This window comes from Phaethon lepturus, unplaced genomic scaffold, assembly GCF_000687285.1.
Source record: "Phaethon lepturus isolate BGI_N335 unplaced genomic scaffold, ASM68728v1 scaffold6734, whole genome shotgun sequence".
Lineage (NCBI taxonomy): Eukaryota > Metazoa > Chordata > Aves > Phaethontiformes > Phaethontidae > Phaethon > Phaethon lepturus.
In genome coordinates this window covers 25,542-38,948 of record NW_010536869.1, presented here as the reverse complement: position 1 = coordinate 38,948, position 13,407 = coordinate 25,542, and the positions used below count along the sequence as shown (strand labels likewise).

The 13,407-nt window shown below is 43.3% G+C and overlaps 1 protein-coding gene across 1 annotated transcript in view; it reads right to left on the bottom strand.

The window, feature by feature from the left end:
* Window positions 1–277: 277 nt before the first annotated feature.
* LOC104620164 (myosin-13) overlaps window positions 278–13,407 on the bottom strand; it is a gene marked incomplete at its 3' end in the record, with an annotated part of 34,930 nt that continues 21,800 nt past the window's right edge. Inside the window, exons 23-39 of the mRNA XM_010286294.1 lie at window positions 12,998–13,174; window positions 12,185–12,330; window positions 12,008–12,098; window positions 10,835–11,224; window positions 10,615–10,741; window positions 10,090–10,208; window positions 9,193–9,389; window positions 8,494–8,677; window positions 7,434–7,599; window positions 6,513–6,637; window positions 4,614–4,922; window positions 4,324–4,527; window positions 4,114–4,239; window positions 2,759–2,929; window positions 1,059–1,163; window positions 884–979; window positions 278–436 (exon numbers count right to left, since the gene is read on the bottom strand). Coding sequence (XP_010284596.1) covers window positions 278–436; window positions 884–979; window positions 1,059–1,163; window positions 2,759–2,929; window positions 4,114–4,239; window positions 4,324–4,527; window positions 4,614–4,922; window positions 6,513–6,637; window positions 7,434–7,599; window positions 8,494–8,677; window positions 9,193–9,389; window positions 10,090–10,208; window positions 10,615–10,741; window positions 10,835–11,224; window positions 12,008–12,098; window positions 12,185–12,330; window positions 12,998–13,174 — 2,892 coding nt within the window. The remainder of the gene's footprint in view (window positions 437–883; window positions 980–1,058; window positions 1,164–2,758; window positions 2,930–4,113; window positions 4,240–4,323; window positions 4,528–4,613; window positions 4,923–6,512; window positions 6,638–7,433; window positions 7,600–8,493; window positions 8,678–9,192; window positions 9,390–10,089; window positions 10,209–10,614; window positions 10,742–10,834; window positions 11,225–12,007; window positions 12,099–12,184; window positions 12,331–12,997; window positions 13,175–13,407) is intronic.

Sequence of the window (13,407 nt, the reverse complement as noted above, 5' to 3'; positions counted from 1 at the left end):
GGTCTGTGGCTATTGCAAATGTTCTGCCATATTCCTAGCAAAGAACGAGTATCTCCCAATTCTGCTGAAAGACCTGGATTCTTAGAGTCAATCATATCTGGTCTGTCTCTTGGGAGGCACCAAAAGGACTTTCAAAACACACTGGTTTTGACTAAGCGCCAATTTCTGGCTTTCATTTATAAGCATACTCCAATGCAAGAGTGAGAAGAACGTAGCTGTGTCTGCCAGGTGTTTGGACACAGATCTTTGTGACACTTACTGCAGTGTCAGAACTGACCTTCTCTGCAGTCCTCCAACTCACCTGTCCTCCAATGTCACGACTTTTGGCTCGCAACTTGTTAACCTGACATTCGGCAATATCAGCTCGTTCTTCAGCCTCTTCCAGCTCGTGCTGAGTCTTGCGGCATCGTGAGAGATTAGTGTTTGCCTGTTCTTCCTGAAAGGCATGAAGTACCATCGCTGACGTGGACTCAAACTGGCATTGCCTTGTTACCATTAACTGAACACCCTATGGCTGCGCCACAGTAACATCACCTACCTAGTTAGCCTCACAGCTACATCCCTGCAGTGCCAGTACTCCATGCATTTCTATCTAGTACTGTCAACAGCATGAGCACTCAGTTGGGGACAGAAAAATTAGTCCTGCTTAGTTCCAGCTGGGAAAATTGTCTAGTGTGGCTCCAAATGTGCAACAACTCCGGGATAATTACAGCTGTGCCTGCTCTGTTGTGAGCCGTAAGTCTTCACGAGGTGAGGAATATTCAAAGGCAGTGGCCATGGCTACCCTATCAAACTGAATATTCAATTATTTTAACGAGAGCCCAGACCTTTTGGAAATCTCCACCCAGGGCCCACAAAATTTTTAAAAGGGTCCTGCACTCACAGCTTCCTCAGCCTGTTTCTTGTACGCTTTCACTTTTAACTGCAGCTTGTCCACCAAGTCCTGGAGCCGGAGAATATTTTTCTTATCCTCTTCAGACTGTGGGAAATGAAAATCAAGTCAGAGTCGGAAGATGGACCGAGGTGATGCACGTAATAAGGCAGACCATTTGAAATACCTGGTAAGTGAGCTCCTTCAGCCTTCGTTCATACTTGCGAGCACCTTTCAGTGACTCTATTCCTCGTTTCTGCTCAGCATCAAGCTCGTTTTCTAACTCATTAATCTGAAACACAGTATCATGGTGAAGAGAGCATGCTGCCAAGAATGGCCACTGATCCTGTCGTAGGATCCTGAAAACCAGGGTTCTGCAGGCTAAGACTGCAAAGAAAGTGGCAGCACAGGGCGGCTTCCTGCAGCTGCTTCTTGGGGCTAGACTAGCTAAAAATTGCTCACCATGCTCTATTAGTAACGACATAGTGTGTGAATCCATAGTTATGTATAGAAGGAACTTAGCTATGCATACCTAGGGCATTTATAACAAAATTAGGCTTAAATCTGTCCGGGAAGAGGAAATTGAAACAGGGAAGGGAGGGTTCTGTCAATGTTCACCAGGTGAATGGGGAAAATCTGTTTCATTTGTAATCTTCAAGTCCAGCTCATCCTCATGAATAGTCCTTAACAACCTCCCATAGCTCCATGCCTCTTCTGCAGTGTAAGTCAAACATGGACACCAGTGTTTTTATTTCTGCGTGGATATTTCCGCTCAAAGCCAAGAGCACCTAATTCCCAGTCAGTTGTGCTGTATTTTGGAACAGGAACAGTTGAAGGGTGCAATAAGTGGGTCAGGCAAATGGTCTGTCTAGCCCAATGCTCTGCCTGTGGGAGTGGCAGCAGCATATACTATTTAGGGACAGCATGGAAACCTGGCTGCCGTCTACTTCCCTCACACTTGTCCAGCTTCCACAGTCAGTAGATTAGAGGTGTAAGGTGGCATATCTGTGCCTGGCCCCTTAAGTATATCTATAAACCTGTTGATTTCTAATCCCTTTTTGAACCTTCTACCAGCTGCCTCTACAGCCTCCCATGGCAGTAGATTCCAGAATTTCACTGCCCACTCTGTAAAGTGCTTCATTATTTCTTTTAAACTGATCTCCAGGTGAAGATGTCCTGATCTGCATCATGTACCTTTATTTCTCATATTGTACATTTTGATAAATAACCATTCAGAATACCTCTTGGTCACTGTTGTCATGATTCTGAAAACTCTGATCACATCCCCCTCAGCCATCTTCTCTCCAAATGGAAGAGTCCTAGCCTTGTTTGTGTCTCCTCATAAGGCTCCAGCCACTCAGCTGCCATTCCCTGGACACTTCTCTAACTGTCAGGTCCTTCTTGAGTTGCAGAGACCAGAACTGCACATGGTACATTTAATAGAGTGGCAAGCGATGCCACTTTCTGTCTTGTTCTCAGTGCCCTAATGAGGCCCAGAATTTTTTCTCTTTTGGGTTTTTGCTTCTCCTGCACATTGAACAAACAGTTTCTGAGGCTTGTCATGGATGAGACTGAGATCTCCTGGCTGAGCTGTAATTGCCAGTTCCAAGTTCATCTCCAAGTATGTTTTAAATTACTTTTTGCTAGCTAAGTAACCATATATATCTACTCCAGTGTTCATCTGCCACCATTTTTGCCCACCCAGTTTTTATGAGGTCATTCTCAAGTTCCTTACCCACAGTGCAGCATTTTACTACTCAGTGTAATGCTCATCAAACATGCTGGAGATACCAAGGGTTGTCCCTGCTGTAACCTTCCCAAGGGGTTCCAGCAACCAAGGGCCCACTCAGGAACTTGACCTTAGCCTACTCTAGTCTTCCACCATACCCTCGCCTGTAGTTTCTGTAGTTGCTTCTTTCCACCCTTCAGTGCCAGCTGCTCAGCTTCATCCAGACGGAGCTGCAGGTCCTTCACTGTCTGTTCCAGATTCCTCTTCATCCTCTCCAGGTGGGCACTGGTGTCCTGCTCCTTCTTCAGCTCTTCTGCCATCATGGATGCCTGGTAGTAGTGCACAGTTATGTTACGAATATGCCTGCCTGTCCCTGGTAGTTCTGTACTCTCCCTGGGAGCAATGCCCAACTTCACGGTGGTGTATGGCTCTCCACATTCTCAGTCAGTGCCCATGGCTGTGCTAATATGATATACTATATATGATACTCATATAAAGAAGATCACCGTTTATCAGTGTCTGTATTTCTAAAACTACTCTGCCTTGGAGAATGGGCAGGGCATGAAAAAAAATAAGGCATGCAAATGACTCAGTACCGAACTTTCATTTTTTAAGAGTCAGTGGAAATTAGGGGCATCTTGAAGTATCACCAGATAGCTACTCTGCGTCTCTGGGCTCCCAAATGATTTTTGAATATCTGGTGAATATTTTTTGAATATTTGGTGCCTAAATTTGCCGAAAAGTCAGACTCCTAAGTGGTTTTTGGCAACGAAATGACCCTGAGTATCTCGAACCACAATGAAAAGCTTATGCCTGCTGAGATCTTGGGAAGCCGGGATAGATAGCTGTCACCAACGTGACGGGGCAGGGCGGGCAGAGGGGAACAGGCAGCACTGCTGCCGGCAGGCAACCAGAGCTGGACACAGCACTGCAGGCCCGGTGCACCATGACTTGATGCAATATTGAGTTTAACCATTTTCTGTTTCATTTTTGTATACCTTCCCTAGACAGACCCAAGATCTGTTTTTTCTGATGCTGTGGAACTGTAGCCTTTTTTAAACAAAACATTTCTATTCTCTCTTTTTATTTCTTACATACCTAGCATTTGTACAGAAGCATGTATTTTAGTCTTAATTTCTGTGCTGTGTCTAAACAGGACTTTGTTCAGACTCGACTTTTCCTATTACAGCTTTGCCACCATCTGTTCTATCCTGTCTATTACATTTATCCTGGAAGCAAAAGTGAATGTGGGTATGGGGAGGGGGAGACAAGATGCCTCTTCAACACAGACTGCTGACAGAACATGAGTAGAGGACCTAGACTGAAGGGGTCTTCCACGGCAAGCAGTAGGGCAGAGGGTGTGTGAGGCCCATGTGGGAGGGATTGTGTGTCACCAATATTTTCTGTTCCTGTGTTGAAGAATTGGTTCTCCTCCACCTGATTGCTGCCTTTCTAAAGTGTAAAAGTGACTGCAGTAGTATAAAATGGAAGAGAGGCAAGCAAGAGGACTCACATCTGTGATTGCTTTCTTAGCTTTTTCCTCTGCATTTCTGGCTTCCTGAATGCTGTCTTCAACTTCATTCTGTAAATGAGTAATGTCCACTTCCAGTCTCTTCTTGGTGTTGAGGAGGCTTGTGTTCTGTTGGGACAGTCCAAAGACAGGTCATTCCCACCCTGTTTCATGCCACTCCCACATGGATGTTGTAAAGGAGATACCAAATACCTGTGAGTGGAGAAGCTGCACTCGCTCACTGGCATCTGTCAGCTCCTGCTCAGAAACTTTCCGTGCTCGCTCTGTCTGCTCCATAGCAGCTCGCATCTCCTCCATTTCTGTTGTCATCAGGTTGTTCCTACGCTCTACCATAGCAAGCTGCTCCTTCAGGTCATCATTCTCTCTCAAAGCATCATCTAAATGGAGCTGGGAATCCTTTGAAGGTGAAAGTGCCATGAGGCTCAGAGGCAAGCAGAGTGAATAGCAAAGACTTGTAGGACAGTAGCCCTTATGGTTCCTACCTTGAGTTGCCCTTGCAGAGATTTGAGGTGCTTCTGTGTCTCTGCTACCTGACAGTTGACATGGCTCAGCTGTATTTCCATGTCATTCAGATCTCCCTCCATCTTCTTTTTCAACCTCAAAGCATCATTTCTGCTTCTGATCTCAGCATCCAGCGTGGTCTGCATAGACTCTAATATCCTCTGGTGATTCCTCTTCAGCTGTTGAATTTCCTCATCTTTCTCTGCACTCCTCCTATCAACATCTGACTTCACCTGGTTCAGCTCCAGCTGAACACGTAGGATTTTTCCCTCTTCATGTTCTAAAGAGCCCTGGCAGGGTTGAAATAATATGATTTGTCTCTGTAGTGTCCATTACTGGGAAATACCCATGCAGAATTTTGGCAGTTTGCAGCCAGTAACACAGATAAACTTGCCTAAACTGTGGACCTTTAGAAAAGGCCTAGCACTGAAAAAGCTGACTGCTATTCCCATACACAAGAGTCATTATACCTCAGCTGGATATTAATAATTTAGGAACAAGACTCCTTAGGAAAATGCTTCCAATACCACAAGGTATTGGGCACTGAGGGCTATGTTGACACTGCAGAGATAATAAAACATGTGAAAACATAAAATAGGACAGCCAAGCCTCATGCTCAGAAGAAATTTCCCTTCTCTTGCATCTCCATGCTGAATTCTGCTTAGGGGCTCTGCACTTAGTTCCACCCCAGTGACTGTGTGGGCATGTTCCCCTTTCATACAGCCTTTTCCCTCTGATACTCCAATCCAAAATCTCAGAAAAGAGATATTTCAGATTTCTAGGAGTGAAAAGCTCGAGTCTCAGTCTTTACAACTGGTGGACAGAAATAAGCACATCGAGAGAATGAAACAGTTGATGTAGCCGTGGCATCCCTTTTAGGAACAGACCCTCCAGAGATGCCTATTTCTCCTTTTTGATTCTAGAATGAGCCTATGGTGACTAAATCAGGATTAGACTGATGATATTTAGATGCATAAATTAGAGCAGATGGATTTGCATGGCGACTGTAACTCTTGCTCATACTGCCCACCAATCTAGTGAGATCTAAAGATTAGAGGTGTGTCAGTTGTTTTTTTACTTCTTTTTCTACCTAAGCGGAGTTACAGAGAAACTAAGGTGAGGCTTTTCTTCTTGGTGATGGACAGCAAAAAGACAAAAGACAACAGTCAAAAGTTGAGAAAAGCATATAAGGATAAAAATGTTTTCTCATGAGAATGATGCCACACTGGAAAAGGTTGGCCAACAATACTGTGAAATCTTCATCCTTGGAAATTATAAAGATTGATTAAACAAGGCTTTAAGCAGCCTAACATAACTTTGAAGTTAGCCCTGCTTTGAGCAGGAGGTTGGACTAAAGATGTCCAGAGATCCTTTCCAACCAAAGTTAATTCTCCAGCTCTGTGTTTGAGCTCTGCCCTAGGTTTACCATAAGCAGCTCCATGAAATGCTTCCAAAGACATTTTGTGGAGAATCAGATACAGTCATACAGAAGTAATAAAAGCTTTTCCAAGAAACAGTCGGGATAGGTAGAAAACAAAAGGTAGAACCCAGACAAGAGGGAACTGAAGGAGCTGCAATCTGTCATGGATTGGTAAAAAAGTAAGATCTAAAGTTATGAAGAGCTGAGGAATAGCCTAAGACAGTAAGGAAGACTGAGAAATCATGGAATTGTGGGACCTGGTATGCAACCTGTGTCAGCAAAGCATGTCAGTGTACCGGTGGCACCTCCAAGATTCAGCTGATCCCCAGCAACTTCTCCATGTTCATCAGAACTCATGTTCTATGAACTGACTCCTCTTTGAATGTCTTACTGACATGTCTCTGAATTTTCTCTATTCATAATCTCTCTAAAAACAAACCCCCTTACTGACTACACTTGCCTCTGCTTCTTCTAATGCTGCTTGAAGGTCGCACTTTTCTTGCTCAATTTGCTTCTTTGCTTTCTCCAGTCCATGATTAGCTTTTCCGGATTCAGCAATCTGTTCAGTCAGATCAGAAATTTCCTCTGCAACACAGAAAATGCACAGTCAACTCATCTCAGATAATGTTGTCAATGGCACCTGCAATTGTTGTTTGTCAATGGGGGTGACAGAAGAGATAATGATTTAATTGTGATGCAGCAATGAGGAGAAATAGGTCTTGTCTTGTGTGCAATTGTTATTTTTGATTACCTGCTATTTCCAGTTCAGTGTGCAATTTGAAAATGAGAGGGACCAACTGGAGTGAGCTCAGAGACTAAGGTCAACTTCCTCTGGATAGTTAAATTACATCTGCAGAGACAGTCCTGTTTGATTGCTCTCTTTATCCTCATATACTCCCCAGGGATCACTCAAGTCACAAAAAGGAACTGAGTTGTGTTTCCTTTATTCAGTTGGTTTGCTTATTAAATGATAATCCATTGTGCTACACCTGCGTGGTCCTCCAATAATCAGGAGATAGACAACAGCCCTCCAGATTTTTTCTAATGGCAGTGACTGAAATAATCTGAAAAAGAATTAATATCTAGTTTCATTGTCATTTCTATCCATTCAGTTAGTTTGGTCCCTATCCCTGAATGGAATTATGACGGTGTGAAGGAGGGGGAATAGCATGAGGAAGTAGGATGCTGTAATGAGCTGTAGACATGTGCTTATGGGTGACTTTATGATCAGCTGAACAGGAAAGAAAGTCACCTAACCTGAGCTTTGTGGGAAAATAATAAAGAACAAAACCCTGGAAAGAGGTAGAGCTCTGGTAGCCCAGAAACATGGAAGCCTCTTAGGACTCATGGTGTATCCCAGCTGATAGAGATCTGAACTTACGCTGGAGGTTCTTGTTCTCCCGTCTGACAGTCTCAGCCTGGTCAAGCATTTCTTCATAGGCATTCTTCATCCGGAAGATCTCAGTGCTAAGAGAGCGAGACTCCTTCTGGGCACCCTCCAGCTCAGCCTGACTCTCCTGGTACTTCTGCTTCCATTCAACCAGGACCTGGAGTGACAGGAGCATCAGAATGACCCATTCTGCAGCACTCCTGTCTCTGCATGTTGACAGAACAAGAACTCAAAAGGCATGGCCTGTCTTACAGTCTTTTGCGTTGGACTATTCTTTGCCTGTGACAATCAACTCACTGTGATACATACTCTGGCTGTTTCAGTGGAAGCTACTTAAATGATCCTCTTTAGCCAGCACTAGTGTATACCTCAAGCTCTCAGGCAGGAGTTTGGTTTGACATCAGCCTGGACACGATGTCGTTAGTCTGAATGAGGCTATGTGAGCCTTTTTATTATTGCAAGAGCCAGTGGTCTTGCACTCAGCCCACTAAGAAAGATCATGTTCTACCGATTGTCTCCTGAGTTACCACTGCCCTGCGGGACATCTTTTTTAGCACATTCACCTAATTCACTCACACAAGGCTGGGCCAAGGCACAGGGCTGTGCAACATCACTTGGTCAGTGTTAATTCTTTTAAATGTTATTGAAAGCAGTGAAGGCTGAAACTGTGTAAAGGAGTCTGAGGCTCTGCCTAACCCAAATACAAGGCTGGCAGGCTAGCACCAGATGGAAGTCAGGGCTTGTTAGCTTGTGTGTGAATACTTGCTCAGTCTGCTTGATCAAAGACTAGACATAGATCTCCCTTGCAAAGACTTCATGCTTTTTAAAACTATCAGAAAGCTACTTTATTGTTTTCTGTGGTCATATGGGGTTACTCACACTGTGACATTATTGTTACTGTATGTTCCGGTGTGTGCTCCTTACCATAGCTTTGCTTTGGATAAAATGTAATTTATCTTACTGTGAGTGCAGAACTCTCATAATTTCAGAATTTGGCCTGGCTTATCAAATGTCTAACGATGTTCAAATCTGTCAGGCTCTTTGAATGAACCTTGTCAAAATTCCTCTGCTTTTTATCAAATGCTGCGCAGGCTGCGTTTGACCTCTCCAGATCAATCATGAGGTCATCCACTTCCCCCTGCAGCCTCTGCTTTGTCTTCTCCAGTGAAGCACACTTTGAGTTGACAGCCTCAATCTGCTCCTCTGACTCCTGCAGGCGCTGAGCAAGCTTCTTTCTGTAGGATGAGACAATCAGTGCTGAGAGAAAGAATGTTCTGGTGTTCTCAGAAAAAGGACAAGAATGGAGTTTGGCATGGGAGAAATGGGCACAGAGAGCAACACAGAAAGCTGTGATGGTGTGACCAGAGAGCATCAATAGGAACCCTGGATGACAGCATGCTGGAATGGTGCATACGCTAGGAGAATACTTACCCAAGGGGTTGACTATACCAATGTGGTGAGGAAACAGAATCCCACTTTCAATATTGACAGTGTAAAGAACGTGATTTTTCAACTACTATGATTAACTCCATAGTCAATGTACTGGAATTCTCCTTTCTGTAGACACTCCCAAGCCTCTACTCCTTCTCCTTGTTTAAACTCCTCCTCACTCCCCTTTTCAATCCCAACACATTACAAAGCATGCTGCTCTGCATATTCCCACTACAAGCATATTCTGGTTTCCTCCACTTCCTTCTCACATTTATACTTAAATATCCTTCTATTTGCTCCAGACCATCGCTCTACGTACTTGGCATCCTCCAGCTCCTCCGTGCGCTGAATAGCGTCCGTCTCGTATTTGGTTCTCCACTGGGCCACTTCGCTGTTGGCCTTGGACAGGGCACGCTGCAGCTCACTCTTGGCTTCCTGCTCCTCCTCGTATTGTTCCCGGAGCAAGTCGCAGTCGTGGCGAGCAGACTGCAAGGCATGAGCCAGGGCGTTCTTGGCCTAGGTAGTTAAAATTACATAAATCATCAAAACATTGATTTGTGACTGGATTTTTTTACTGTATTTTGATAAAAATTCCACATATCACTGCCCATGTGCAACATTTGCTAGAGTAACAGAAGGAGCAAAGTGAATAACATGAGGGTTTCTGTGTTTCAGACTTGTTAAACAAGATCAGGCGCTTGTCCATCTTCTCTGGGATACTGCCTCTCAAACACATCTGCACCAAGTGCTTCAGCCAAAGACACAAGAAATCCAGCAACAGACAAGGTGGGAATTATCTCTCAGGAAGTTTCCCATAAGCTTTTCAGGTAGAGTTTGGTGTTTATCTGAAGGTGGAAGAAACTTTAAACTGTTTTGTCATATCTAACCCTGGGTACGCCTGCACCCCTGCTCAATTTCCTTTTTTTTGGCTGCTGCTGTTTTCTTTGCCTCAGGGATTTCCTGTAGCAGTAAGGTATGCACACAGAGCTATTTTCATTCACTTCTCTCATGTTTTTGAACTTCAGAAAGCACGATGAGAAGGACTTAAATTGTCTTCCTTATTTCATTTCTAATGTCTCTTCTCTGTGTTATACTCCAATGCAAAGTTCAAAAGTTTCTTCTCATGACTCCAGCTTTCTCTGAGGAGAAATCTCATTCATTGCTTTAGCTCACTGATTTGTTTTACAATTTGTTGGTCCAAATTAAAACAAGTCACCTTATTTTCTTCCTCTAGTTGCCTTTTCAGCTCTTCAGTCTGCTGAGTGAAAGCATGTTTGCCTCGAGTCAACTGAGAAATCAAGGACTCCTTCTCCTCCAGTTGCCGAGTAAGTTCACCTAACAAGAAAACATTTATTATTTTAGACAGGGGTATGAGGAATAAACCATAGGAATGAGAAGAGCTAGCCATATGGAAAGTGATTACAAGATACAGTGTGGTAAAATTGAGAGTAGCAATTTCATTCCCACCAGTAGGAAAAAGCTATCAAAGAGAAATGTGCTGGCATCAAAGGAAAGGGGATGAACTGACCACAAACTCACACATTCATTTTGATTGACAGTGTTTCTTCTGGTTTGGTTTTATGTTTCCTTGGGGGAGTTACTATGCCGGCCACCAGGAGGAAATCCTACAAGTCTGAGTGTTGTTCAGACCAGTGATGAATATATCACAAAATACACAGACATTCAGACAGCATATTTAAGTACTTGGCACAGGACTATTACATTTCATCTAGGGACACACCATTCTCAGCCTGTAGACGTGTTTTCTGCGTGTTCAGATCATTAATTAGTCGCATATGTTCATCATCTTTTGTTCTGACTTCACTGAACTGGTCTTCCAGAGCTCGGCACATCTTTTCTAGATTGCTCTGTTAAGAGATAGAAAGCATATCCTTCAGCTCATCTAATCGTTCTAGAAGAACAATGGTATTGATGAGAAATGTTTCTTCCTGTGCAGCAACCTTGGCTTTGGAGACAGACTCCATGTTACCGGCCAAGTCATCAATCTCCATCTTCAGCTCACTCTTCTCCTTCTCCAGCTTCTGCTTCACTCGCTGCAGGTTGTCGATCTGCTCCCCAAGCTCGGCTGTGCGGCCCGCATGCTTCTTCCGCAGGGCGGCAGCCGTGGCTTCGTGCTGCAGCGTGGCCTCTTCAAGGTCACGGCGCATCTTCTGAAATTCTGCCTCACGCTTCTTGTTCATCTCAAGCTGAGCCGCGGTAGCCCCGCCGGCTTCCTCCAGGCGCTCGCTGATCTCCTCTAGCTCCCTCGAGAGGTCAACTCGCTGCTTTTCAGTCTTTGCACGGATTGCACGTTCAGCCTCAATTTCTTCCTCCAATTCTTCTATTCGAGCCTGTGAAAGTTAATTGGTTAAATGAGGACTTCTGAATAGATAGATTTGAAATTGTCATTAAGGAATAAAGAGCAAACATTCACATCCATTTATATCAGCATAGAGAGTGAAGCACTACTAGAAATTTCACTGAATTGTGTCCTAGGACATGCAAGATTCTGTTTTGGAACAACAGTGAATGTAAAATCTGGTATGTCATTTTTTGCTATAGCTTGGAATGGATTTGCTATGTTATGAAGGATCTAGTATTGCACTTGAAGAAATAGAGGACGTGCCACTGGAAAATGTCAAGAAATGGGAATTTCTTAGAAATTTCCCAAAGATCTGGCCAAAACAAAGCAGTTATCCTCTCTCCATCAGCAAACAAGATGGAAGGAACCGTGAGATGAGCAACCATGGGATAACAGCGTTGAAGAGAACTGCCTTCCTGGCTCTGCATTTAGAAGGTGATCTGTCCTGATCATGACAGATTATGTCACATTTTATTGTTTTCTTAGGAAAGTATTTCATAGTGGCTTCACTATTGTTATAACTCAGTATCTGTTCCATTTTCAAAGCCTGCCACAAGTTTCACTTAAGAAATTTTTTACATATTTACGTGTGAATAGGGGTCAGAGCTTTTGTAAAAGTACCCTGAGATGAGAGCAGCACCCAGAGTCCATGCTAATTGTTTTATCCATGTGTAGGAATATATTCTTGTAGAAGAGTCTAAGAATAAATATCAATTAATTCTAAGAAACTTGTGCTCCACTACTAAAAATATCAGTAACTCTTAGACTTTACCTGAAGCTCCTTAATTTTCTTTTGTAGCTGAGAACTTTGAGCCTGCTCATCTTCAATTTTACTTTGCAACTGGATAATTTCAAAATCCTTTCTGTTAAAGAGCAAGAATGCAAATTCAATACGGTTAAGATGAAATCTCTGTTGTACAATTCAGAGCATAAAAAGTCAGTGCAATACTTTTTTAGCCTGTCATCCATCTGTTGTTTATCATTTTCCAGATCCATGATGAAATCCTGAGACATTTTCAGATCTCCCTCCAGTTTTCTCTTTGCTCTCTCAAGGTCCATTCGCAATTTCTTCTCTTGTTCCAGAGATCCTTCAAGCTAAAACACATAAAACATACTCTGAAACACATAAATTATACTTTGAAAGTAACTATTCTTGATTTAAAAACCTAACTAGAGTTGGAAATTGATGAATAGAGAAAACAATCTGATCCTGTATGTACTTCTCATCTCCACCTGTGCTACACTCTTACAGCAAGATCAGATCTGCCATTATGATTTGCTTTCCAATATTAAGCTGTCCATAGCTTGGCTGTGCACAGTTGAAATGTAAGTTTTTGAAAAATAAAGAAATTAAAATTTTCCAGTGGCTGCAGTTCCTAGCATATAGACTGCTAAATATGGATGAATTCCTAGTGTTCATAACTTCCTGGAGTATATCCACACTGCACAGTAAGAGACCACAAATAACTCTGCAGCAAACTCAAACTGCCACAGTTGTACTGCTCCAGCTAATTGGTTAAAACAGGGCACAGAAGTCTACAGTGCTGAAATACCCAGTGATGAACATAGTTTAAATAGGCAGGGAGAGATGAAAGATGTACTGGATTCCACAGTACCCTGTCAACTGGCCATGATTTATTAGCTGAAATTATTAGACCTGGCTTGGCTGCTTTAGGTGATGCTTATACTCCCAACTACAGATTTCTAGTCTCTTCCAACTTGTCAGAGCATCCACATGAACAACGCAAAAGCTTCTTCTTACATCATCTACTTGCTGCTCCAGTTTGGTCTTGGTTTTGGTGAGTGTGCTGACTTTGTCTTCCTCAACTTGCAAGTCGTCCAGTGTCTGCTGGTGGGCTTCCTGGAGGGCCTTTTTCTCCTTAGTGAGTTTAGAAATATTTTCATCCAGAGCTGCCATCTCTTCAGTAAGGTTCTTAACCTGTTAGACAGCCAGCATCCATACTATGAGGGGGTGCCTTGAGAAATGACAGACTGAGAACACAGTGAGTGCACCCTTGCAAAATCTTGCATGGATGTAATCAAAATGCTCTCCACAGGTCTATAGTGTTCATGATGAGGGTAGCAAGAAGTGTCATGTCTGGCGGCCACACCTCTCTAGTCCTGCAATGGTAGGAATTCTTGCTTTAGTTGTTTTTGACTACCAGCCCTATC